The sequence below is a fragment of the Ranitomeya imitator genome, chromosome 1, assembly GCF_032444005.1.
Source record: "Ranitomeya imitator isolate aRanImi1 chromosome 1, aRanImi1.pri, whole genome shotgun sequence".
NCBI classification, from domain to species: domain Eukaryota; kingdom Metazoa; phylum Chordata; class Amphibia; order Anura; family Dendrobatidae; genus Ranitomeya; species Ranitomeya imitator.
The window spans coordinates 60,134,145-60,160,987 of record NC_091282.1 but is presented as its reverse complement, the minus strand read 5'-3'; the positions used below and the strand labels follow the sequence as shown (position 1 = coordinate 60,160,987).

General features: G+C 43.2%; 1 protein-coding gene across 1 annotated transcript in view; it reads right to left on the bottom strand.

Moving 5' to 3' along the window:
- Window positions 1-4,402: 4,402 nt before the first annotated feature.
- Window positions 4,403-26,843, bottom strand: part of SYT4 (synaptotagmin 4) — a 66,970-nt gene continuing 44,529 nt past the window's right edge. Inside the window, exon 4 of the mRNA XM_069747169.1 lies at window positions 4,403-9,010. Coding sequence (XP_069603270.1) covers window positions 8,703-9,010 — 308 coding nt within the window. The 3' untranslated portion in view covers window positions 4,403-8,702. The remainder of the gene's footprint in view (window positions 9,011-26,843) is intronic.

The following is a 26,843-nucleotide window of genomic DNA, read 5'->3' as shown; positions in this document are numbered from 1 at the left end:
GGGCTGAATGTGGAACTTGGAAGCAGGAAGATGACTGCAGGGAACCACACAGGATACTGGACTCAGGATGCTGTGGAGACCAGACTCGATGCTAGGGAAAAAAGGAACACAGAGTAAGACAGGCAAATTGGACTGATAAGCCTAGCAGGATAAGACCTGGAGCAGCAACTTCAGGATAATAGAAGTTGCCCAGGCGGCGTCCAGGAGTGACTGAGATCCTTATATACCTCCAGCCTCCAGGTGATAGGCCGGGAGGAGGGGCAGTGAGTAGGGAGGGGCTGACCCTTTAAGAAGCCAGAGAGCTCGCCTGACCGCCCCCTATGCACTCCCTAGGAGAGGGAGAGAAAGGAGGAAGTGCAGCAGACATGGGAGCAAGGACCCGGGCAGCATGTCTGCAGGGACGGACCCCGGAGCGCCGGCGGACGACCGGAGCGTGACCCTGCTGGCTAAGGACAGGACCAGAAGAGGTAAGAGCAGGTGGGGAAGAGAAAGAAGGCGCCCCGGACTGCGAGGTGGTGACAGGTGGCTACTTTGAAGAACCTAGAATATAAGACATATTTTCAGTTGTTTCCAGTGGCGTAGGAAGGGGGGTGCGGGGGGGGCGGTCCGCCCCGGGCGGCACAATGCGGGGGGCGGCCGGCGCTGCAGGAGAAAGGGAAAAAAAAAAAAAAGACGCCCCTTTAAATCTTCGGGCGGCGCCGTCCGCCGCCACAACCAGGCTCCCCCCGCCCCTGGGCCCCCGCCCCCCGCTCTATACTCACCTCTCCTGGTTCCTGCGGCGCCGGCAGCTACAGCGTCCTCTGACTCTGCGACGTCTCAGAGCAGAGGGCGCGATGACGTCACTACTGTGCGCGCCGCTCTGCCTCTCTGTCCTGAGCGTCGCAGAGCCGGAGAGACGCTGGCTGCACCGGACCTGCGCTAGGAACGGGAGAGGTGAGGATTTTACTTTTTTTTTTTTCTTTATGTCTGACTCTGGGGGCAATGCTGGACACACTGGGGCAATACTGGAGACCATGGGGCAGATTGCTGGACACACCGGGGCAATACTGGAGACCATGGGGCAGATTGCTGGACACACTGGGGCAATACTGGAGACCATGGGGCAGAATGCTGGACACACTGGGGCAATACAGGAGACCATGGGGCAGATTGCTGGACACACTGGGGCAGATTGCTGGACACACTGGGGGTAATATGCTGGACACAATGGGGGTAATATGCTGGACACACTGGGGCAGATTGCTGGACACACTGGGGGCAGGACTTGGGGCATGATTGGAGACACGGGGCAGGATTGGATCATGGGGCAGGATGGATACGATGGAGGCTGGTGGGGCAGGATGGGGAGATCATATGGTGTAGAATGGATAGTCATGAGGGCAGGATACGAGAACATATGGCTGGAGCCAGGAATGAGATAAACGGGGCCAGGGTGGGGAATAGTGTTACCATAGGGGCTAATTAAGGGATATTATTACTGCAGTGATGTATTTATTTTATTTTTTGAGTATACTGTTTTAAATGGGGGGGCGGTACTGTTATTGTGTAGAGTGTTACTATATCGCCTTTTTGTCTTCATGTGATGTAATGTAGAAGTTGTGAAAAATTAAGTAATGTGTTCTGCAAGCGGAGCTCGAGATAACTGTGTTATTTCCTGCAGAAACGAGTCCTGGCTGGAAGGAATGATGGCGGTCTGTGCTGGATGAAAGATGAAGGACTTCACCTAGAGACGTCACTGGTGAGTCAGTGTTACCTATACACTGACACTATACACTGTATACTATATACAGCGGTCCTGTGTACAATGTCACCAGTGATCTCTGTATTACCTCTACACAGACACTGCATACTAAGTACAGATCTCCTGTGAATACTGGCACTTATGGTGATAGTATTGTGTTGTTTTTTTTTTTATTACTGATCAGTATTGTAGTATTCAGTCACTATGTGGTGGTAATATGTGGTCTGGAAATGGTGTTGTGGTATTTGTCCCTTGTATGTAGTATTATTCGGTCACTATGTGGTCTGGTCACGGTGTGGTGGTATTAAGTCACAGGTTTGGCATGTGGGGGTGACACCATTAGGCCCAGTTTAAGTTCTACAAAACAGGAAAACCATTTTTGGTAACCTTTGTGTGTATTGAGCCGGGGGAGGGGGGGGGGGGGCGCCAAACTCGGGAACAGCCCCGGGCGGCAAAAGCTCTAGCTACGCCTCTGGTTGTTTCACACTTTTTTGTTAAGTATAGAATTCCGCATGTGTTAATTCATAGTTTTCATGCCTTCAGTGTGAATTTACAATTTTCATTGTCATGAAAATACAGAAAAATCTTTAAATGAGGTGTGTCCAAACTTTTGGTCTATACTGTATATGTACAGTACTACAGAATCAATCGTGCTCTAAAAATTCATAATAATCACTTTATTGGATGAATTATTATATTAATACCTGACACCTGTATGCAGTGCTTAGATGTGATATGAAAACCACACAAACAAATATTAATCCAAAATAAAATATGTAATGTTCTATAAATATATTTGAAATAATCTAACACCATGTGTGAAATAAATAATAAAAATGCCACTCAAAAACACTCATGATCCAAAAAACTGTGAAACAATGCCACTCAGAAACTTTAGATCTATTAATCAACAAAACTGTATAAAAATCAGGAACTGCACTAAAACCAGAGAAAAATTATACACCAGTGTACCCTGCATAAAGGTGGCAGAAACAGATTTTACCTGTCAAGTAGTATTGGTGTGGTCCCGGAATAGTTGCGGTGCACACCCCGACGCGCATTTCGGAAAGTCTTTTCTTTTTTTTCTTCCAAATTTGTAAAGGTTGGGGCTTACTTGATATTGTAGTTGTATGTTTAGTACTTTGTGTTTTTTTTTAAATATACTTGGCGGAAAGTGCATCAGTGCATTGACTTTTTCTTGTAGTTGGGAGGCTTTTAAAAGATTACTATGGGACCCAGCTTTTTCTACTTTCATGTCTAGACACAACCCATGGCTAGACGTGGTGTGGTAAACTTAGAGATTTGGTGAGAGACACCAGTTTTTCGTCATGAATAGAGAAAACATTGATAAAGATTTGTTCTTCTCTCTATTGCCTTCAGTTTCAAATGTATTTGTAAATGTACACTTTCAATACTTAAGTGTTTCCAATCAAAATTGCGCCCCTCTTTTGCTTCTGCCCTTGTGAAATTTAATGACTTTGCCACATATTTTGCTGGATTCACAGCACAGATTTAAACTTTATGGCTCCCACCAAGGTTTGGATACTGAAGGGTATAACACCAAATCTGCCACTTTAATACACCTGTCTACCGCTCTTAAGAAGTACTTCTGTGAGTCTTGGAGGAGGAGACATATTCTACCAGTATAACATTTGTGGAAGTCATGAGGACCAAGCCCTGAGTAACCTTACTGCACTGCAGCCAATCTCTAATGGTCAAGATATCATCACTTCTGATCCTGATATTGACCCCCAAACACCATAGATGGATCAATGGGAAATTCAAACCACTTATTTCTTAAATTATTGTTAATGATTCTTTCTAGAAATGAGCGAATATAGTACAATGTAATTGAATTCTACTCGAATTGTAAAAAACTGCGCATTTGCCAAAATGCATAATTTTGCAATGATTTCGACACTGATTCGTGACAATGTTGTCTGCTTGACACCATTTTTCTTAACCGTAAAGGGCCATCAAAAAGTTGTAAAATAAATAATAATACTTTTACGTATTCACCTTATTACTCACCTCACCAGTCCCTTCACTTAACACTATCACCAGACCTATCCTCATCCCATCTTTTGATCGCCGCAACTTGTGCTGAAATCTCCTGACCTCTAAAGCTAGAAAGGGACTTCCGGTTCGGATAACCCCTGAGAAGGTTCTATGCAGGCGTGAACAAGATCACGGGGCATCTCGTAGCATCATAAGTTTTTGCGTTCCTGCACAGAACCCTCACAGACCTCATCAGAGCCTAAAGTAGAGACGTATCGTGAGAGACCCATGGAATTCAGCCTAAGCGGTGGCAATCAGATGATGTGGAGAGGATCAGACGGGTGACAATGAGGAGTGGAGGGCTGAACAGGTGACGGGTGAGGTGATTGTAAGGATTTTTTTTAATTTTTTACATCTTATGGTTATTATGCTTTGGGGTCTAGAAAACCCCTAGAACGTAATAAGGGATATTAAATTTGCAGCGAATAACTTCCCTCTGAATCCAATTCCCCGGGAAAATCAGGCAAATTTGAATCTTATCTGATCTGCTCATTTCTTTTAATTTTGAAAAGACTCTGTGAACCCCTATATTGTTGCGAGCTCCCCTACATCAGAAAAAAATTGCACTTCCCATGAACTTCAATAAAAGACAATGTACTCACGTTAAAATGCATAGCCTTTATCTTTAATACAACCCAAATATGCTGTACAGTAAAATTGAACACCATGTCCCATTGATTGCACATGAATTATCAGCTTGTATACACACTAGTATAGGGAGGTCGTATTACCCAGTCGCCCCCATTCAGCAGGAATAATACGTAATAATACATTGTTCGTTAATGTCATACCTCTGGAAATAGATGGCATACAGTACAGTAACGGGGGGTGGTGTTTCTTTTTATCTGGAGAATTACCAACAATCTCTTTCCTTGTCTTCATATACAAAAAAAAAAAACAATAAAAAAAAGAAAAAAAGAAATGCAACACACAAAAACCAGTAGTGCAGTCGGACGTTCGAATAAAGACGTAAAAAAGGCAAATTTGCTACAAGTTCGGACAGTAAGGTGTTTTTGTTTTGTTTATTCCAGTGACACAAAACAGTTACTAGCCCCTTATCTGTTACTGGGACATACTGGTTAATAGTTCAATATAACATACTTTATGCTACATACTGTACTCTTATAGTGCACAGATTCACATCATTCGCAAGACCCACTGATTCCGAGTCCGAGCCCTTTGGGTACCTCACGGTCTTCCTCTTGTGTCTTTCATTATTTTTATCACACACTGTATTAAAATCACAATTTCATACAACAAGTCACAAACAGAACAACAATGCATGAGATGCGGAATGGGAAGCAGGTTGTTCGATGGAAGTCTTTTGGTTTGATTGGTGTCAATGGTCTTCTGATTTTGACGTCACAGCAGAGCAAGAGTGAATACAGTCAATGTGGGATAACGTCCTCACTAAAAATATGATTTTATTCTCAAAAACCTGACCCATATAGCTCGAATATCTCAGTTGATTTTTTTTTTATAGCCAAGCATTGAAATGAAAAGAGCCTTTTTACTCAAAACTGATTTTCTTTAAATCCTTTTTTTTTGTTAGAAGAGTTCCCAAATAATAAACTGATCACAGCAATCAGTTGTAATCTTTGGATAAACTGGCATTTTAAGTCTTCAATTTCCCTGCAGTGCCTCCACTGGAGAAATTAAGAATTACACAGTCCTCGTTAATATATATAGGGACGAACCACATGTTGTGTCCTCCAGAGCTCTTTGTAGATGCTCTCTGCTCGGTTAGAAAGAAGAGGATCTCAAGAAAGAAAACCTCTATTGCTTCAAGTTTCCCTAATAATACATTTGATCATGGGTTTTCCAAGCAACAGAGCCTCCTCAAAGATACAAGAAACAGTCATATTGTCTTCTAACCTTATATTAAGATTTTATCTTTCTTTTATGTTGCATTTCGTACCATCTCTGGTTGGTGGACACCAGCTTTATTTTTCCAGTAAGTATGGCAGCCACAGGAGCTTTCTCTTGTGCTCGTTTTGACCCCCAGTTGAAAAATGCATATTCTGACCGTAAGTGGAAAAAGTAGGAGAAGGGAAGTTGTGACAACTTCTCGGAGCACATTGGTGGTTTCCTATAAATTGTAAAATTTCATATTCATTCTGGTAACTTGATCTAATTAATTTAACAAAAGTAATTAATATTGCATTTGTTCCTACAACACCTGAATAAATAGGAGGGTTTTCATGAAATCTGACTGGAGGTGTTCTTAGTTTAAAAAAAATCTCATACCTTCTACTTTAATTAGAGAATGTTTGCAATTTACAGTTTTTCAAAAATAGTATATATTATGGATCGTTGCTGATTATTTTGTCCATATTCTACTATCCAACGACTAAGAGTTTGAGTTTATTTGGAGCTGTAACCCATTAATAATACAATGATTCAGTCCACTTTCTCTCTATAATTAGGCAATCCATCTAATGAAGGTATGATTTTCAAGACTGAAACAAATGGAGCAAACAAATAGTAACATAGTAACATAGTAAGGCCGAAAAAAGACATTTGTCCATCCAGTTCAGCCTATATTCCATCATAATAAATCCCCAGATCTACGTCCTTCTACAGAACCTAATAATTGTATGATACAATATTGTTCTGCTCCAGGAAGACATCCAGGCCTCTCTTGAACCCCTCGACTGAGTTCGCCATCACCACCTCCTCAGGCAAGCAATTCCAGATTCTCACTGCCCTAACAGTAAAGAATCCTCTTCTATGTTGGTGGAAAAACCTTCTCTCCTCCAGACGCAAAGAATGCCCCCTTGTGCCCGTCACCTTCCATGGTATAAACAAATCCTCAGCGAGATATTTGTATTGTCCCCTTATATACTTATACATGGTTATTAGATCGCCCCTCAGTCGTCTTTTTTCTAGACTAAATAATCCTAATTTTGCTAATCTATCTAGGTATTGTAGTTCTCCCATCCCCTTTATTAATTTTGTTGCTCTCCTTTGTACTCTCTCTAGTTCCATTATATCCTTCCTGAGCACCGGTGCCCAAAACTGGACACAGTACTCCATGTGCGGTCTAACTAGGGATTTGTACAGAGGCAGTATAATGCTCTCATCATGTGTATCCAGACCTCTTTTAATGCACCCCATGATCCTGTTTGCCTTGGCAGCTGCTGCCTGGCACTGGCTGCTCCAGGTAAGTTTATCATTAACTAGGATCCCCAAGTCCTTCTCCCTGTCAGATTTACCCAGTGGTTTCCCGTTCAGTGTGTAATGGTGATATTGATTCCTTCTTCCCATGTGTATAACCTTACATTTATCATTGTTAAACCTCATCTGCCACCTTTACATTTTTCTTTTTCACATTTTTGGAGTGCAAAATTCCCTTTCTTTACGTAAGAGTTTGATAGAGGTGTTTGACAAATGAACATTGCTTTATCCACTAGATCTTCATAGACTTTATAGAGTTGGTACACATTGAAATAAAGTAATGCATGATAGTGCGTAATGGTCTAAAGAGGGCATGACAAGCTCTCTTGGAAAACCAGAAATTTCAACTTAACTACTGTTGGAGGTGCAGTCATACATTAAATGCCTCTTTGTTACACCATGAAAAGATGCCCATTAGAACCCAAAATCTAAAGCATTATCAACAACTTGACCACTGCATCCAATTGGTTGTCCAAAAAAATAATGGAACTTCCAACTTTAACATCACCTACCCATTGACTTGTCTGTGCTGTCTCTTAATAGAAGATAGTCACCCTATGATGTTCGAATACCCTAACACTAGAAGTCCAAGAAATTTCGAGCTCCAAAGGTTCCAAAGGTAGAAATGTTAAATGACCCCTCTCTGGGACTTCTAGTGTAAAAAGAGGGCACAACATCAGGTTGTCCATGTATGATAACTCATTATTAAAAAAAATATTTTATGGACACAAGTTGGAAATAGTTTAGGGACAGTATCAAGTTTGGGAGTAGGAGACATTCCTATTTCAATTCCAAAAATGTATAAATTAGTGAAGAAATTTACTAGCATAGTTTCATCCTTAAGTGTGTGCTTTTTGGAAAGGGAATTTGGATTCACCCTGATATTGATAAAAATTAATTCTAAACAAAAAATTGTTGTTTGTCGTTTTCAGTTTTTACTCTTAATTATTGCGATTCCTAAAAGCCATGGAATCAGGTGTTAAAACATTAATTTTTAATTACCACAAAAAATAGATTTTATTTAAGATTTTTGGTTATAAATACGGTGAACTATGGGGATTTAAAAGAATAATGGAAACATTTGTAGAATAGTGAATCAATGAGATGTTCCGATTCACATGTTGCTTTTGATGGATACAATTCACCGTTTGTTAGCTATTGGTCATTTTGGGTTGCCAAATCAACTAAAATGAATTCATCTTTGTCCAGAACATATCGATATATTTTAATAGTTCCATCCCTGTACTCATTTTTCATAATTTTGGAATATTAAGCCAGACTGTAGCCATTGTGGCTACTCCATCATAAAGGCCGTGGGATTCATGCAACTCAAAGAATTCTAAATTCTCTATTATATTGTTAAGCAATGATGTCTGCCCAATCGAAAATTTCCTCATTTCTTACATGCCCTTAATCCAACAGCAAAGATGGGTGCTTATGGAGTTGCTCCAAAACAATGACCAAACGTTTTATATAGATTTAATCACTATAAATTGCAAAAATTTCCATTTTATAAAGTGAAGGTAGTGATTTTTTTTTTGTTTTCGTTCCTTGGCAAAAATTAATTTTGTCCTTTTATTTTTCATCTATTTTTTTTTCTATTTTAATTTTGCTATTGATCGTGTGTTAAAATAAAAAATAAGAATGTCACTGCAAGCTTCTTATTTTACATGGCAAAGAAATAAATAAAAATAAAGAATGCTAAAGTCCGTTCAAATCGAAGCTCCTAACCATCACACAACATGTGCCACTTGGCAATCTGTCTCCGAGGATGTTCACAGATTTCCTTCCAATGTTCTCCACCTGTTCCATCCGCTGAGGCTCCTAGGATTAATCGACCAATAATCTCATTCCTGGAGCCCCTGTCTGAATCCATCATCAGGAACTCCACACTTATGTCTTCCAAGCCTTCGCAAGGAATGTCAAACACAAAGAGTTCGTTGAACACTGCATTCGGGGTACATTTCTTCACATGAGTTTTCTTTTTGGAAATTCTTTTCTTCGCATGATACAGATTTACTTTCACATATGGATCTGAAAAAAAAGGACAATTTTATTGATTTTTTTAAGAAATAATATCTATTGAAATGTGTAAAAAAATGTATAAAAATGTATTAACAATGTTTTTAAGAAACATAATTAAAAAGTCAGGTGAACATAAGTGTCATATGTTCTTGTATCATAGTAACATAGTAACATAGTTAGTAAGGCCGAAAAAAGACATTTGTCCATCCAGTTCAGCCTATATTCCATCATAATAAATCCCCAGATCTACGTCCTTCTACAGAACCTAATAATTGTATGATACAATATTGTTCTGCTCCAGGAAGACATCCAGGCCTCTCTTGAACCCCTCGACTGAGTTCGCCATCACCACCTCCTCAGGCAAGCAATTCCAGATTCTCACTGCCCTAACAGTAAAGAATCCTCTTCTATGTTGGTGGAAAAACCTTCTCTCCTCCAGACGCAAAGAATGCCCCCTTGTGCCCGTCACCTTCCTTGGTATAAACAGATCCTCAGCGAGATATTTGTATTGTCCCCTTATATACTTATACATGGTTATTAGATCGCCCCTCAGTCGTCTTTTTTCTAGACTAAATAATCCTAATTTCTCTAATCTATCTGGGTATTGTAGTTCTCCCATCCCCTTTATTAATTTTGTTGCCCTCCTTTGTACTCTCTCTAGTTCCATTATATCCTTCCTGAGCACCGGTGCCCAAAACTGGACACAGTACTCCATGTGCGGTCTAACTAGGGATTTGTACAGAGGCAGTATAATGCTCTCATCATGTGTATCCAGACCTCTTTTAATGCACCCCATGATCCTGTTTGCCTTGGCAGCTGCTGCCTGGCACTGGCTGCTCCAGGTAAGTTTATCATTAACTAGGATCCCCAAGTCCTTCTCCCTGTCAGATTTACCCAGTGGTTTCCCATTCAGTGTGTAATGGTGATATTGATTCCTTCTTCCCATGTGTATAACCTTACATTTATCATTGTTAAACCTCATCTGCCACCTTTCAGCCCAAGTTTCCAACTTATCCAGATCCATCTGTAGCAGAATACTATCTTCTCTTGTATTAACTGCTTTACATAGTTTTGTATCATCTGCAAATATCGATATTTTACTGTGTAAACCTTCTACCAGATCATTAATGAATATGTTGAAGAGAACAGGTCCCAATACTGACCCCTGCGGTACCCCACTGGTCACAGCGACCCAGTTAGAGACTATACCATTTATAACCACCCTCTGCTTTCTATCACTAAGCCAGTTACTAACCCATTTACACACATTTTCCCCCAGACCAAGCATTCTCATTTTGTGTACCAACCTCTTGTGCGGCACGGTATCAAACGCTTTGGAAAAATCGAGATATACCACGTCCAATGACTCACCGTGGTCCAGCCTATAGCTTACCTCTTCATAAAAACTGATTAGATTGGTTTGACAGGAGCGATTTCTCATAAACCCATGTTGATATGGAGTTAAACAGTTATTCTCATTGAGATAATCCAGAATAACATCCCTCAGAAACCCTTCAAATATTTTACCAACAATAGAGGTTAGACTTACTGGCCTATAATTTCCAGGTTCACTTTTAGAGCCCTTTTTGAATATTGGCACCACATTTGCTATGCGCCGGTCCTGCGGAACAGACCCTGTCGCTATAGAGTCCCTAAAAATAAGAAATAATGGTTTATCTATTACATTACTTAGTTCTCTTAGTACTCGTGGGTGTATGCCATCCGGACCCGGAGATTTATCTATTTTAATCTTATTTAGCCGGTTTCGCACCTCTTCTTGGGTTAGATTGGTGACCCTTAATATAGGGTTTTCATTGTTTCTTGGGATTTCACCTAGCATTTCATTTATCAACTAAGACACTTCTAAAAATACTATTTCAATTAAAAAAGATGGGTGTCACTAAACACTAGACCCTTTTACAAGACATTTTCTTAAAAAAGCGGAGAATGTGATTAAAATATGAAATAACCAATAGTCATTTCTTTAAAGGGAACATGTCATGTGAAAAAACGTTATTACTCTATAGATCTGCAGAATTATAGCATTCTGAATATGCCTGGTGCCAGCACTTATTTAAGGAAATTAACTTTATTCTTTCCAGTAATGTTCGAGTTTAAGTCACGGGGGTAGCACCGGCGTGGGTTCAGTCACCACTCTGTATATAGCAAGCGGTGGCTGTAGCCACGCCCCCTGCATTGACTGACAGTTCCGCTCTCTATACACAGAGTGATGACTGAACCAGTGCCGGCAGCACCCCCATCACTGAATCATGGGAGGAATAAAGTTAATTTCCTCCTGGCAGCAGTGCTCTAAGTGTCACCACTGGGCAGGTTCAGAACGCTTTTAACCTGTAGGTTAACCCCATATCTGCAGGTTAATAAGGTTTTTTCCGATGACAGGTTCCCTTCAACACTGCTGCTCTTCTGGTCCTTCATTGAAACTGATTTCATGCCATCTAATTCTTAATGGCTGAGGCCATTCACTGGCTCTGGGAGTGTCACAAGTGATTGGTTGCATTGTTGATGTACTTAGCTGGCACACAATCACAGCTGATCACTGATCAAGCAGTCATAGGCTTATATGGCACATGATCAGCTGACCAAATGTAAATCCAGACCACCGGGAACTGGAGCATCAGTGGCCTAAACTACTGTTTTATCGGTTATTTTACTGCTTTATGATATTGCCTGCCCTTTGAAAAAAAAATCTTCTGAAAAAGCCATTTAAGGACTGGTTAGGTTCCCATTTCCAAAATGTTTTGTAACCAACCTCTACATTTTTTGGCTAGATTTATCCTATATTCTAAACACTTAAGAGCACTGCATTAAACCTAACAAAACATTTTATAATAGTCTTCTCGATGTTTCTTTTCTTCCAAGAGGTCAGTTGCATATACAGTTTCACTAACAATATTACCTGTAATATTCTAGGTTAGGGATGTACAGTTGCTTTCAATTTATGACTAGGACTTTTCTCCTTTCCTTCCATGTAATGAAATAAATCAGCTATCAGCAGATTTCTCACAGGGCAGAAAAGATAAGCAAGAAACAAGGAATAAGACCTTCTTCCCTAGAACCCCAAGTGCCACAGATTAGTTCAGTGATCCATGGCAAGGAAAATTAACTGGAATGGGACATCATCAGATGTGCCTCTAGTAAAATTCTGTTCCAGTCAACCGATTGTGGCAGCCGAGAATAGGCCTCCATGGTCATGTGACTGAAGATCAAGATGTAATTGCTTCCACACCATTGACCAAAGGACCAGTCTATGCTAAAGCCATGGAATCTTTACCATCACTCTGCGAGAGGTCGTTCACCTGACGGCTATCTCTCCCGGCTTGCTCATATGCAAGAATACTCATCTTGGCAGAACATTTCTGTGCTCTCTACGATAGAACCACTTCCAAACTCTTTTGGATCAGCTGTTGAAGTTGCCTAATCGTTCCTCTTCTAGGAAATCATTTGTCAGGGTTATTTGAGAGGCCAACTTACACATTAGATTGTCAGCCAACCATAGTGATATCAATGAGATTGTCTGACTTTAGTGTGTGGGGGGGTGTTTATTCCTTTGTAGGGTCTGTGGGGAGGTGCATGACAAGAGGGTAATCTCTGTGGCATTCTTTGAATCTCTGTAACATTTGCTGCACCCGCAGACCCTGCACTAGGATCAATACAGTGCACCAGTTTGGAGTTAATTTACCTTCATAATAAAGGGACAGAATAGAAACTAGATATTATATGGAAATATCATGCGTCATTTGCTTTGTTGGGACATTTTTATTACTATTCTGTTCTATGTTTTCTGCATCCATTGATCTGATTGATTGAAACATTTTCTTGTTGTGTCAGCAGTCATCCTGCCGCGCTTAAGTTATAAGGATTTGTAAGGGATTTGTAAGTACATTGCTCCTGAGTGTTCACTGTCAGGATGGACAGACAAATCAATTTATTAGATGTGGCCAGCAAAATAAAATTTCAATTAATCTGTGGAACAGGAATATACCCTAAAAGGCAAAGCAAGGGAGCTCATAGAATGTGATGTCCATGGTAGCGACAATCAATACGGATTGGGAGAAAAATTGTTAAATGTGATCCATCTTCATCTTTCATTACATCTTTTTAAAAAGTATCCTAATTCCCTATTATTTGAAACTTTGCCCGTTTCTTTGTTGTCCCATTAACTTCCATTTTTGAATAGACTGTTCCATAAGTCCTGAAGAGATATATGCCCATTTAGCCAGAAAAGACGACAAGGTGGTTGGCCACTGATGTTTGGCCATGAGTCCCAAAGTCAAAGTTCCATTTCATACAAAGGCTGATGGATGGGATTGTACTGAAGGGTAATTTCCTCCCCAACAAATGTAAAATAAAATATTTGTAAGGGATCCAGCACTAAAGTAAGATGAACGCCAAAGTAGTAGAGGAAATGGCAGAAATAGTTGTATTTATAGTAATAGTCTTGTATGTGCAAAAACACTGAACAGCAAAAATATTTGAAAAAGTAATAGAAGCAGTAATAGTAGAAGTTGTAATAATAGTAGTAAAATAGAAGTAGTAATAAAAGTAAAAATAGTAATAAAATTAGTAGTAGAAATAGCATTAGTAATATTAGAATAATTAGTAGCAGTAATAGTAGTAGTGATAATTAGTTGCAGTAGTAAATACAATAGTGAAGTAATAGTATTAGTTGAATTATTAATATAATATAGTAATAGTAATAGAAACAGTAACATAGTAACATAGTTAGTAAAGCCGAAAAAAGACATTTGTCCATCCAGTTCAGCCTATATTCCATCATAATAAATCCCCAGATCTACGTCCTTCTACAGAACCTAATAATTGTATGATACAATATTGTTCTGCTCCAGGAAGACATCCAGGCCTCTCTTGAACCCCTCGACTGAGTTCGCCATCACCACCTCCTCAGACAAGCAATTCCAGATTCTCACCGCCCTAACAGTAAAGAATCCTCTTCTATGTTGGTGGAAAAACCTTCTCTCCTCCAGACGCAAAGAATGCCCCCTTGTGCCCGTCACCTTCCTTGGTATAAACAGATCCTCAGCGAGATATTTGTATTGTCCCATTATATACTTATACATGATTATTAGATCGCCCCTCAGTCGTCTTTTTTCTAGACTAAATAATCCTAATTTCGCTAATCTATCTGAGTATTGTAGTTCTCCCATCCCCTTTATTAATTTTGTTGCCCTCCTTTGTACTCTCTCTAGTTCCATTATATCCTTCCTGAACACCGGTGCCCAAAACTGGACACAGTACTCCATGTGCGGTCTAACTAGGGATTTGTACAGAGGTGTTATGACCTGGTGGTCAGGACAATAATGGACCTGGTGGTTAAGAGCACACGGAATGACCTGATAGCCACCGATAATTAAGGACGAGCTCTGGGACGTGGGAACTCTGCTGACCGCAATCCCTAATCCTATCAAACACACTAGAAATAGCCGTGGATTGCGCCTAACGCTCCCTATGCAACTCGGCACAGCCTAAGGAACTAGCTAGCCCTGAAGATAGAAAAATAAAGCCTACTTTGCCTCAGAGAAATTACCCAAAGGAAAAGGCAGCCCCCCACATATAAAGACTGTGAGTAAAGATGAAAATACAAACACAGAGATGAAATAGATTTAGCAAAGTGAGGCCCGACTTACTGAACAGACCGAGGATAGGAAAGATTACTTTGCGGTCAGCACAAAAACCTACAAAAAGACCACGCAGAGGGCGCAAAAAGACCCTCCGCACCGACTCACGGTGCGGAGGCGCTCCCTCTGCGTCCCAGAGCTTCCAGCAAGCAAGACAACAATAAAAATAGCAAGCTGGACAGAAAAATAGCAAACCAAAGAAATACAAGCTAGAACTTAGCTTCTGCTGGGAAGACAGGTCACAAGAACGATCCAGGAGTGAACTAGACCAATACTGGAACATTGACAGGTGGCATGGAGCAAAGATCTAAGTGGAGTTAAATAGAGCAGCAGCTAACGAATTAACCTCGTCACCTGTGGAAGGAAACTCAGAAACACCCACCAGAGGAAGTCCATGGACAGAACAAGCCAAAGTACCATTCATGACCACAGAAGGGAGCCCGACAACAGAATTCACAACAGTACCCCCCCCTTGAGGAGGGGTCACCGAACCCTCACCAGAGCCCCCAGGCCGACCAGGATGAGCCAAATGAAAGGCACGAACCAGATCGGCAGCGTGAACATCAGAGGCAATAACCCAGGAATTATCTTCCTGACCATAACCCTTCCACTTGACCAGGTACTGGAGTTTCCGTCTCGAAACACGAGAATCCAAAATCTTCTCCACCACATACTCCAACTCCCCTCAACCAACACCGGGGCAGGAGGATCAACGGATGGAACCACAGACGCCACGTATCTCCGCAATAACGACCTATGGAACACATTATGGATGGCAAAAGAAGCAGGAAGGGCCAAACGAAATGACACAGGATTGATAACCTCAGAAATCTTATACGGACCAATGAAATGAGGCTTAAACTTAGGAGAGGAAACCTTCATAGAAACATAACGAGACGACAACCAAACCAAATCCCCAACACGAAGTCGGGGACCCACACAGCGCCGGTGGTTAGGGAAACGTTGAGCCTTCTCCTGGGACAATGTCAAATTGTCCACCACATGAGTCCAAATCTGCTGCAACCTATCCACCACAGTATCTACATCAGGACAGTCTGAAGACTCAACCTGCCCTGAAGAGAAACGAAGATGGAAACCAGAATTGCAGAAAAACGGCAAAACCAAAGTAGCCGAGCTGGCCCGATTATTAAGGGCGAACTCAGCCAACGGCAAAAAGGACACCCAATCATCCTGATCAGCAGAAACAAAGCATCTCAGATATGTTTCCAAAGTTTGATTAGTTCGTTCAGTTTGGCCATTTGTCTGAGGATGGAAAGCCGAGGAAAAAGACAAATCAATGCCCATCCTTGCACAAAAGGATCGCCAAAACCTCGAAACAAACTGGGAACCTCTGTCAGAAACGATGTTCTCCGGGATACCATGTAAATGAACCGCATGCTGGAAAAATAATGGCACCAAATCAGAGGAGGAAGGCAATTTAGACAAAGGTACCAAATGGACCATCTTAGAAAAGCGATCACAAACCACCCAAATGACCGACATCTTTTGAGAGACGGGGAGATCCGAAATAAAATCCATAGAAATATGCGTCCAGGGCCTCTTCGGGACCGGCAAGGGCAAAAGTAACCCACTGGCACGAGAACAGCAGGGCTTAGCCCGAGCACAAGTCCCACAGGACTGCACAAAAGAACGCACATCCCGTGACAAAGACGGCCACCAAAAGGATCTAGCCACTAAATCTCTGGTACCAAAGATTCCAGGATGCCCAGCCAACACTGAACAATGAATCTCAGAGATAACTCTACTAGTCCATCTATCAGGGACAAACAGTTTCTCCGCTGGGCAACGGTCAGGTCTATCAGCCTGAAATTTTTGCAGCACCCGCAGCAAATCAGGGGAGATGGCAGACAAAATTACCCCCTCTTTGAGAATACCCGCCGGCTCAGGAACACCCGGAGAGTCAGGCACAAAACTCCTTGACAGGGCATCAGTCTTCACATTCTTAGAGCCCGGAAGGTACGAAACCACAAAATCAAAACGGGAGAAAAATAACGACCATCGAGCCTGTCTCGGATTCAACCGTTTGGCAGACTCAAGATAAGTCAAATTCTTGTGATCTGTCAAGACCACCACGCGATGCTTGGCTCCTTCAAGCCAATGACGCCACTCCTCGAATGCCCACTTCATGGCCAACAACTCACGATTACTAACATCATAATTACGCTCAGCAGGCAAAAACATTCTAGAAAAGAAAGCACATTGCTTAATCACCGAGCCATCAGAACTTCTTTGCGACAAAACATCCCCTGCTCCAATCTCAGAAGCATCAACCTCAACCTGAAACGGGAGCGAAACATCTGGCTGGCACAACACAGGGGCAGAAGAAAAACGAAGCTTCAACTCCTGAAAAGCCTCTACAGCTGCAGAAGACCAATTGACCACATCAGCACCCTTCTTGGTCAAATCAGTCAACGGTTTAGCAACAGTAGAAAAATTAGCGATGAAGCGCCGATAAAAATTAGCAAAGCCCAGGAACTTTTGCAGGCTCTTCACAGATGTCGGTTGAGTCCAATCGTAAATGGCCTGGACTTTAACAGGGTCCATCTCGATAGTAGAAGGGGAAAAAATGAACCCCAAAAATGAAACCTTCTGAACTCCAAAGAGACACTTTGACCCCTTCACAAACAAGGAATTCGCACGAAGGACCTGGAACACCATTCTGACCTGCTTCACATGAGACTCCCAATCATCCGAAAAGACCAAAATATCATCCAAATACACAATCAGGAATTTATCCAGGTACTCTCGGAAGATGTCATGCATAAAGGACTGAAATACTGATGGAGCATTGGAAAGCCCGAATGGCATAACCAGGTACTCAAAATGGCCCTCGGGCGTATTAAATGCTGTTTTCCATTCATCGCCTTGTTTAATACGCACAAGATTATACGCCCCTCGAAGATCTATCTTGGTGAACCAACTAGCCCCTTTAATATGAGCAAACAAATCAGACAGCAACGGCAAAGGATACTGAAATTTGACTGTAATTTTATTAAGAAGGCGGTAATCAATACAAGGTCTAAAAGAACCATCCTTCTTGGCCACAAAAAAGAACCCTGCTCCTAACGGTGATGACGACGGCCGAATATGGCCTTTCTCCAAGGATTCCTTTATATAACTCCGCATATCGGCGTGTTCTGGCACAGATAAATTGAACAATCGGCCCTTAGGAAACTTACTACCAGGAATCAAATTAATTGCACAATCGCAATCCCTATGATGAGGTAGGGCACTGGCTTTGGGCTCATCAAATACATCCCGATAATCCGACAAAAACTCTGGAACTTCAGAAGGAGTGGAAGACGAAATAGACAAAAATGGAACATAACCATGTACCCCCTGGCAACCCCAGCTGGACACAGACATAGATTTCCAGTCCAATACTGGATTATGAACCTGTAGCCATGGCAACCCCAAAACGACCACATCATGCAGATTATGCAACACCAGAAAGCGGATATCCTCCTGATGTGCAGGAGCCATGCACATGGTCAATTGGGTCCAGTACTGAGGCTTATTCTTGGCCAAAGGCGTAGCATCAATTCCTCTCAATGGAATAGGATACTGCAAGGGCTCCAAGAAAAAACCACAGCGCCTAGCATACTCCAAGTCTATCAAATTCAGGGCAGCGCCTGAATCCACAAATGCCATAACAGAATAGGATGACAAAGAGCAAATCAGAGTAACGGACAATAGAAATTTAGACTGTACCGTACCAATGGTGGCAGACCTAGCGAACCGCTTAGTGCGCTTAGGACAATCGGAGATAGCATGAGTGGAATCACCACAGTAAAAACATAGCCCATTCCGACGTCTGTGTTCTTGCCGTTCAGCTCTGGTCAAAGTCCTATCACATTGCATAGGCTCAGGCCCATGCTCAGATAGTACCGCCAAATGGTGCACAGCTTTACGCTCACGCAAGCGTCGATCGATCTGAATGGCCAAGGACATAGACTCATTCAGACCAGCAGGCATGGGAAATCCCACCATGACATCCTTAAGGGCTTCAGAGAGACCCTTTCTGAAGATTGCTGCCAGGGCACATTCATTCCACTGAGTGAGCACAGACCACTTTCTAAACTTCTGACAATATATCTCCGCTTCATCCTGACCCTGCCACAAAGCCAGCAAGATTTTCTCTGCCTGATCCACTGAATTAGGTTCGTCATAAAGCAATCCAAGCGCCAGGAAAAACGCATCAACATCACGCAATGCCGGATCTCCTGGCGCAGGGGAAAATGCCCAGTCTTGAGGGTCACCACGTAACAAAGAAATAATGATCTTTACTTGTTGAACAGGTTCACCTGAGGAGCGAGGTTTCAAGGCAAGAAACAATTTACAATTATTTTTGAAATTCAAGAACTGAGATCTATCACCAAAAAACAAATCAGGAATTGGAATCCTAGGCTCTGACATCGGATTCTGAACCACAAAAACTTGAATGTTTTGTACCCTTGTAGTGAGATTATCCATCCAAGAGGACAGACCTTGAATGTCCATGTTTACACCTGTGTCCTGAACCACCCAGAGGTAAAGGGGAAAAGAGAGACAAAACACACTGCAAAGAAGAAAAAATAATGGTCTCAGAACTTCTCTTATCCCTCTATTGAGATGCATTAGTACTTTGGGCCACCTGTACTGTTATGACCTGGTGGTCAGGACAATAATGGACCTGGTGGTTAAGAGCACACGGAATGACCTGATAGCCACCGATAATTAAGGACGAGCTCTGGGACGTGGGAACTCTGCTGACCGCAATCCCTAATCCTATCAAACACACTAGAAATAGCCGTGGATTGCGCCTAACGCTCCCTATGCAACTCGGCACAGCCTAAGGAACTAGCTAGCCCTGAAGATAGAAAAATAAAGCCTACCTTGCCTCAGAGAAATTCCCCAAAGGAAAAGGCAGCCCCCCACATATAATAACTGTGAGTAAAGATGAAAATACAAACACAGAGATGAAATAGATTTAGCAAAGTGAGGCCCGACTTACTGAACAGACCGAGGATAGGAAAGATTACTTTGCGGTCAGCACAAAAACCTACAAAAAGACCACGCAGAGGGCGCAAAAAGACCCTCCGCACCGACTCACGGTGCGGAGGCGCTCCCTCTGCGTCCCAGAGCTTCCAGCAAGCAAGACAACAATAAAAATAGCAAGCTGGACAGAAAAATAGCAAACCAAAGAAATACAAGCTAGAACTTAGTGTGGCACCCCTAGGGGTATTTGCCACAAAAATAGTTACTGACAGTAAGTACAAATACTAAAATAGCAAGACTGCACTACCACCCCCGGCCAGAAGGGGGAGCTCCAGAGACTCCCCTTGATCCATTCTGGTCTGAGAGAAGAAATGGCAGTTGGGCCAAGGAGCTGATAGTGAGAGGTCATACAGTTGAATCTCTAACAGCCCTGTGACTGTTACCAGGCCTAAATCACCGGCCTGAGGAGAAGAGGGATAGAGAAAAAGGACATTGTGAGAACTGGGTAGCATTAATCACTACCCAGAACAGGCGCAAAGACGGATACTGGATCCGTGGCTGTATTCATTATATATAATACAGCAACCGGAAAAACGTGAGGTGATATCAGCTTCACTAGGGTCGGATGCAGCAACAGACACAGAGTTCAGCGGTACTCCCAGAGGGGGTAAACCGATAAAAGGACTCGGGTTGCCCGTCGAACCAGGACCCGGAGGGGACAGATTGGGCCGGCAGCCAGTTCACATACAGCAGCAGGGCCACACAGAAATTGCGCACAATAAGAGGCGAAGACCCCGGCAGGGTCAAAGTAACTCAGAGTTCCCATACAGACTCCGGTGACAGGACTGGTTGTAAATCCTTTTATGTTAAAGTAAACTGGTTAAACGTTTCAGTGCCTCAGTCTTTCATTTGGACAATAGCCATCTATCCAGAATCGAGATCGTCACCGCTGGGAGAACCTGCTGCTGATCAAGTAAGTGCCTGTCCCCTCATGATACCCCTTACACTGTGCATTGCCTGAGGCCACAGCACCGGGTCAAGCCACCCGTGACATCCCCCTCAAGAGACAGACTCCATTGGTCCGGTGCTGGGTATCCCGGTCTCCTGGGCGTCACAATTGGCGTCACGAACAGGATCTAGCCAGCCCGTAGACCGGGTATTGTGTGCCGTGATTGGAGCCCCAAACTGTGAAAACTGGGATGAAAAATCTTGAAAATTGACTTTATTAAAGAAAAATCCATTCCCCATTGAAAACTATTGAAAGTGACTTTTCCCCATTGGTTATAATGGAGTAAAGATGGCCGCCATCCCCTGAGGTAATCACTTCATAACCGTTAGGCACGAGACTGTTAATTGAGCTACGCCATCACCTGAGCCCCAGTCTAACTGAAAAACTTCAGAATCCGCCATTACAGAGCGCGGTGGGTGGGAGCAGCAGGGGGCGTGTCATTGTGGGCGGCACCAAGCTGAGCGCTCTGACATCAGAGCAAGGGGAAAATCGATCCTGCTGCACAGCGGAACGAATCTACACTATCCCGACGGAAGCGGAGGACCGGAAGGGTCCGGATTAACTAAGGGGGCACAGTATGTCGCAGCACGGAGACGCCGCAGCACTCGGCAACGCTAATGCAGCTGAAAGACAGAGTGTCAATAGAGAGTCCGGCAGCGCAGCGGTTCAAGGAGTGGCGCCCATCATGCCGGTGCTGATGCCATATACCCCGGGTGGCCCATGGCTTCCAATGTATGAAGGTGAGCCTAATACCCTTGACGATTTCAGAGAAAAGATGCTGGCCCATTTTGACATGTTCCCTGTGGGTGAAGTTCAGCGTGTTAGTCTCCTGATGATGCAGTTAAGTGGCCATGCTAAGCGAGAAGTCACAGCATGGGCAGCTGATCTAAAAGGCACTGTTGAACGCATATTTGCTGGATTAAAAGCTACATTTGAAACCACGGCCAGCAGCAAAGCTAAAATACGATTCTTTAGTTGCAAACAAAAAGCTAATGAGGGCGTGAGAGACTTTGCCTTAAACCTGCAGGAAGCCCTTAAATCACTTACACTGGCTGAACCCATTTTTAACACCGGAGCGGATAAACTGCTAAGAGATCAATTTATTGAGGGACTCTACACCCCTTCTCACCGGGGGCATGTGAGCATGCTTGTTTTTAAGAACCCTGAATTGACATTTGCCCAATTAAAGGAGAGCGCTATACGTCTCCAGCTGGCAGAGGCACCTCGGGATCAGGATCCTGCGCAACCCATGGCAGAGGCACCTCAACAACAGGGAGTGCCAGTGACATCAGCTATGTCTGGGGCCATTGCTAAGCCCCTGGGGCCCAGTACTAATGAGGCTCTTCAACAAAAGCTTGACTCTTTAGCTGATGTTGTTGCTTCAATGGCTAAAACCATGCAGGAGATGAGAGGACACAAGATGGAGTTGGCAAACTGTAGAGAGGATGTTCCATGGATGAGACCCCGGAGATACCCGACATGGAGAGGACGACCCCGCGACCGCTACCAACCGGATGGACAGCCCATTTGCCGCCGTTGCCAGCAGCCGGGCCACTTTGCACGAGATTGTGATTTAAACGGGAATCCCCTGGGAATGCGGGCCGCTTCGCAGGAATGAACTTTCAAGGCCCAACACCCTGGCACAACAGGTACATCGGAGGACGACCCATTATCCCTATCGTGCTGGACGGAATTCCCCTCAACGCTTTGCTGGACACAGGTTCCCAGATTTCATCTATACCGTATATCCTTTATAAGAGGTACTGGGCTGATGCAGATATTGATAAAGGGCCCTCTGATGTTGAACTAGATATATGGGCCAGTAATGGTAAGTTGGTACCGAAACTTGGATTCAGGGAGATGACCATAAAGATTGGTAAAGTAGAACTGAAGAAACAGGGTTTAATTGTTGTTGATGTTGACCGGCGGAACTGTGAACCAACTGTATTGATAGGAATGAATGTGTTAGAGAACTGCTTTTCCGAAGTCATTTCTGTCTTACAGCAAATTGCTGAAACTGCCCAATCCTGCCAGCAGAGAGTTCTCCGGAGGGAAATAAAAGTATTGATGTTAAGGCAACAGGTAGAAGTTGCAGGTGGAGAAATCGGCAGTGTGAGGGTAAGTGATCCAACGTCTATTGTAATCCCACCAAAAACAGAAATGCTGGTATGGTGTAGAGCAGCCATTGGTACTAAGGGACGAGATTATCAAGCCTTAATAGAACCAGTGTACACCGACAGCAGGCCCACTATACTCACAGCACGAGGGATAGTCGAGGTACACCGGGGACGAGTGCCGGTACGACTTTTGAACTGTGGAGAGGAAGAGGTCACTTTGCCAAGGTATGCTACAATGGCAAAGCTATATACTGTTGACAACAATGCCATCACAACCATTGAGCCCTTAGAACCAACCTGTCAGGTGGAAGGCAATGGCTCAGATGGAGAAATGGAGGATTGGTGCCAACAGCTACACGTGGGCATAAATTCAACACCTACCCATCAAAAACAAGGGGTGTATAGGCTAGTGACGGAATATGAACAAGTCTTCAGTAAACACCCATTGGACTTCGGACGGATAGAAGGGGTAGAACACACAATCCCCACAGGTGACCATCCCCCAATAAAAGAAAGATATAGACCCATACCGCCCGCTCACTATCAATGTGCAAAAGATATGCTGAGGGAAATGAAACAGGCCGGGGTAATAAGAGACAGCTGTAGCCCCTGGGCGGCCCCTCTAGTGATTGTCAAAAAAAAGGACGGAACCATGAGAATGTGCGTAGACTACCGGCGGATTAATAACATCACCCATAAAGACGCCTACCCCTTGCCTAGGATAGAAGAGTCCTTAACTGCTTTGAAATCTGCTAATTATTTTTCCACCTTAGACTTAACAAGCGGGTATTGGCAAGTCCCTGTGGCTGAGAGAGATAAGGAAAAGACGGCATTCACTACACCAATGGGTCTATGTGAATTTAATCGCATGCCGTTCGGACTCTGCAACGCATCCGGTACCTTCCAGCGGCTGATGGAATGCTGCCTCGGACACAAGAACTTCGAGACCGTCCTCCTGTACCTAGATGATGTGATCGTCTACTCAAAGACTTACGAACAACACTTAATAGACCTGGCAGAAGTGTTCGAAGCCTTATCCAGGTATGGCATGAAAGTCAAGCCATCCAAATGTCACCTTCTCAAGCCAAAGGTACAGTACCTGGGACACATCGTGAGTTCGGAGGGAGTAGCACCAGATCCCGAGAAAATAAGCGCCATAAGGGATTGGCCAAGACCTACCAGCGCAAAAGAAGTGAGACAATTCCTGGGATTGGTGGGTTACTATCGCAGATTTATAAAAGGATTTACCAAGTTGGCAGCACCCTTGCAAGACACCTTGGTAGGGCAGACGAAGAAACCTTCAAACCGAAACCCTCCTTTTCAGTGGAACGACGAAAGGGAAGACTCCTTTGAACAACTAAAGAAGGCACTAACCGGAGAAGAGGTTCTGGCATACCCAGATTACCATAAACCTTTCATCCTCTACACCGATGCCAGTAATGTGGGACTAGGAGCGGTGCTGTCACAAAAGCAAGAAGGTCGGGAGAAAGTCATCGCCTTTGCAAGTAGAAAGCTCCGGCCTACTGAAAGAAATTCAGAAAATTACAGCTCCTTCAAATTGGAACTACTGGCAGTAGTTTGGGCTGTGACGGAGCGTTTCAAACACTATCTGGCTGCTGCAGAATTTATTGTCTATACTGACAACAATCCGTTGACCCACCTGGACACAGCCAAATTAGGTGCGTTAGAACAGCGATGGATAGCCCGGTTATCTAATTACAACTTCATAATCAAGTATCGAGCAGGTCGCAAGAATGGAAATGCCGATGCCCTATCCCGGATGCCACACTTGAGAGATGTAGAAGAGGAAACGGGGGAGCTTGAAGAAATTGAACTACCAGCCTTCCATCGTCCCAAGGCAAAACATCATCAGTCAAGTACCTATCAGAAACAACAAGAGGTGAATTTTAATCCGTTAGCACACCATAGATGGGCTGACACCCAAGACAGCAATCCGGCTGTGAAGTTGGTGAAGGAACTGTTGACTGAGCAAAGTGCATATCCCGATGAGGATGCCCCAGAAGAGACGCATCAACTCTGGAAAGAGAGAGGCAAAATGTTCCTGTATCAAGGGAAGCTCTGTAGAAGATACATCAATCCGAAAACACATGAATTGGTTTGGCAGATTATTGTGCCTAAACAAGATGTGAAGATGGTCCTCGAAGCTTACCATAATGGTGCTGGTCACTTCGGTTGGAAAAAGTTAGAAGTACTTCTAAGAGAAAGATTTTATTGGGTCGGGATGAGAAAATCAATCGAACAGTGGTGCAGAAATTGTGGCCCGTGCAACCTCAGAAGAAACGATCAAAAGAACCAAAGAGCACCACTGCAGCCCATAATCACCAAACAACCACTTGAACTTGTAGCCATGGACCACGTGAAGTTGACACCAAGCCGGTCCGGCTATGTCTATGCCTTGACCATCGTGGACCATTATTCACGTTTCTTGGTAGTAGTACCCGTAAAAGATCTGACAGCAAAAACAGCAGCCAAAGCGTTCCAAACGTACTTTTGTAGACCCCATGGATATCCGGAACAGGTTCTCACCGACCAAGGTACAGCCTTTGAATCAGAGATCTTCAGAGAATTCTGTAATATGTATGGTTGCAAAAAGATCCGGACGACGGCCTATCATCCACAAACAAACGGCTTATGCGAGAAGATGAACCATATTGTAATAGACCTACTAAAGACTTTACCTGAGACAGAAAGGAATCAATGGCCAGAGAAATTGCCTGACTTGGTGGATCTGTATAATCATGTCCCGGTGAGCTCCACCAACTGCACCCCAGCTTACCTTATGCGTGCAAGACCCGGCCAATTACCAATCGATCTAGAAATGGGAATTCTGAAACCAGACGCAGAAGTTCAAGACTCCAATTGGGATATCATACGGCAAAAGCAGTATCGCCAAGTGCAAGAGAGTGTGGAAAGAAGCCTTCAGCAAACTAGAGAAAGACAAGAGCGAACTTTCAACCAGAATGCTCTAGCGACCCCATTAAGACCGGGTGACCAAGTGCTCAAGAGAAATCGTCGAACCAATAAACTGGACAATCAGTGGGAAGCCGTACCCTACACAGTTTTACCAACAAGAGTGGATAATCCTAAAATGTGTCTCATTAGCAAAAACGGAGGCTTAACATCTGTACTAGTGTCAAGAGACAATCTTAAATTATGTCCGGAAGCATTGAAAGAGCCAGACGTTGTCCAGCCAGAACCAGAAGTTATTCAACCCATACAGGTTCAACCAGTAAAGGAAAAAGAAGAGGAAGTGTATCACACCTGTATAGGAGACTTTCCCAAAACCCTACTAACATACCATGGTGCAGTAGTGGTTCCCATGGTGGCCTTTTACCCAACACCGAACCCAATACCAGAAGTCCCAAGACAGGAAGAGGCTGACCCCGTACTACAGGAGGTTCCAGGCCAGGAAGAACAGATTCCTGGTCAGAGTAATCCCATTCACGGTGGACTTGCCAACTCCATAGTCGTGGAATTATCTTTAGCAGAGCGGGCAGATACTACATCCGCAGTAGACAGTAGTACACCACATGAAGAGACACCGCTATTACGTAGATCACAGCGTAGTACCCAGGGTCAATTACCGGCCAGGTATGCAGATTACCAACTATAAAGCTCATAATGTGAATTGTATATATGTTATGCCGTATATAGTTAAACAGAAAATGTAGTATAGTCATTGCTATCACTCTGCAACGTTTAAGCCCAGTGCCTACAGAGACTTGTCTGTATGAACTTATTGCATATTCTTGAACTTTTTATCAGCCCGGAAGCACTAAATCAAAGCTCCGGAAAGACTGCTTTTTGAACTTTACTTTTTGCTCTTTTTGAACTTTCTTTAGACTTTATATTGATAACTCCGTTGGAAAAATGGAACTAAATTCCTGGACACTAAGTACAGTGCCGTTCCGAATACCTTCAAGGATAGAACTGTATTAATGGACGCTATTTGAAGTGACTTTTTACAGAACTGTATTTTTGTTTCCTTGAGTGGTTTTTGTAACTTTTCATTTTTAAGACTCTGTACATATTAATTGTTA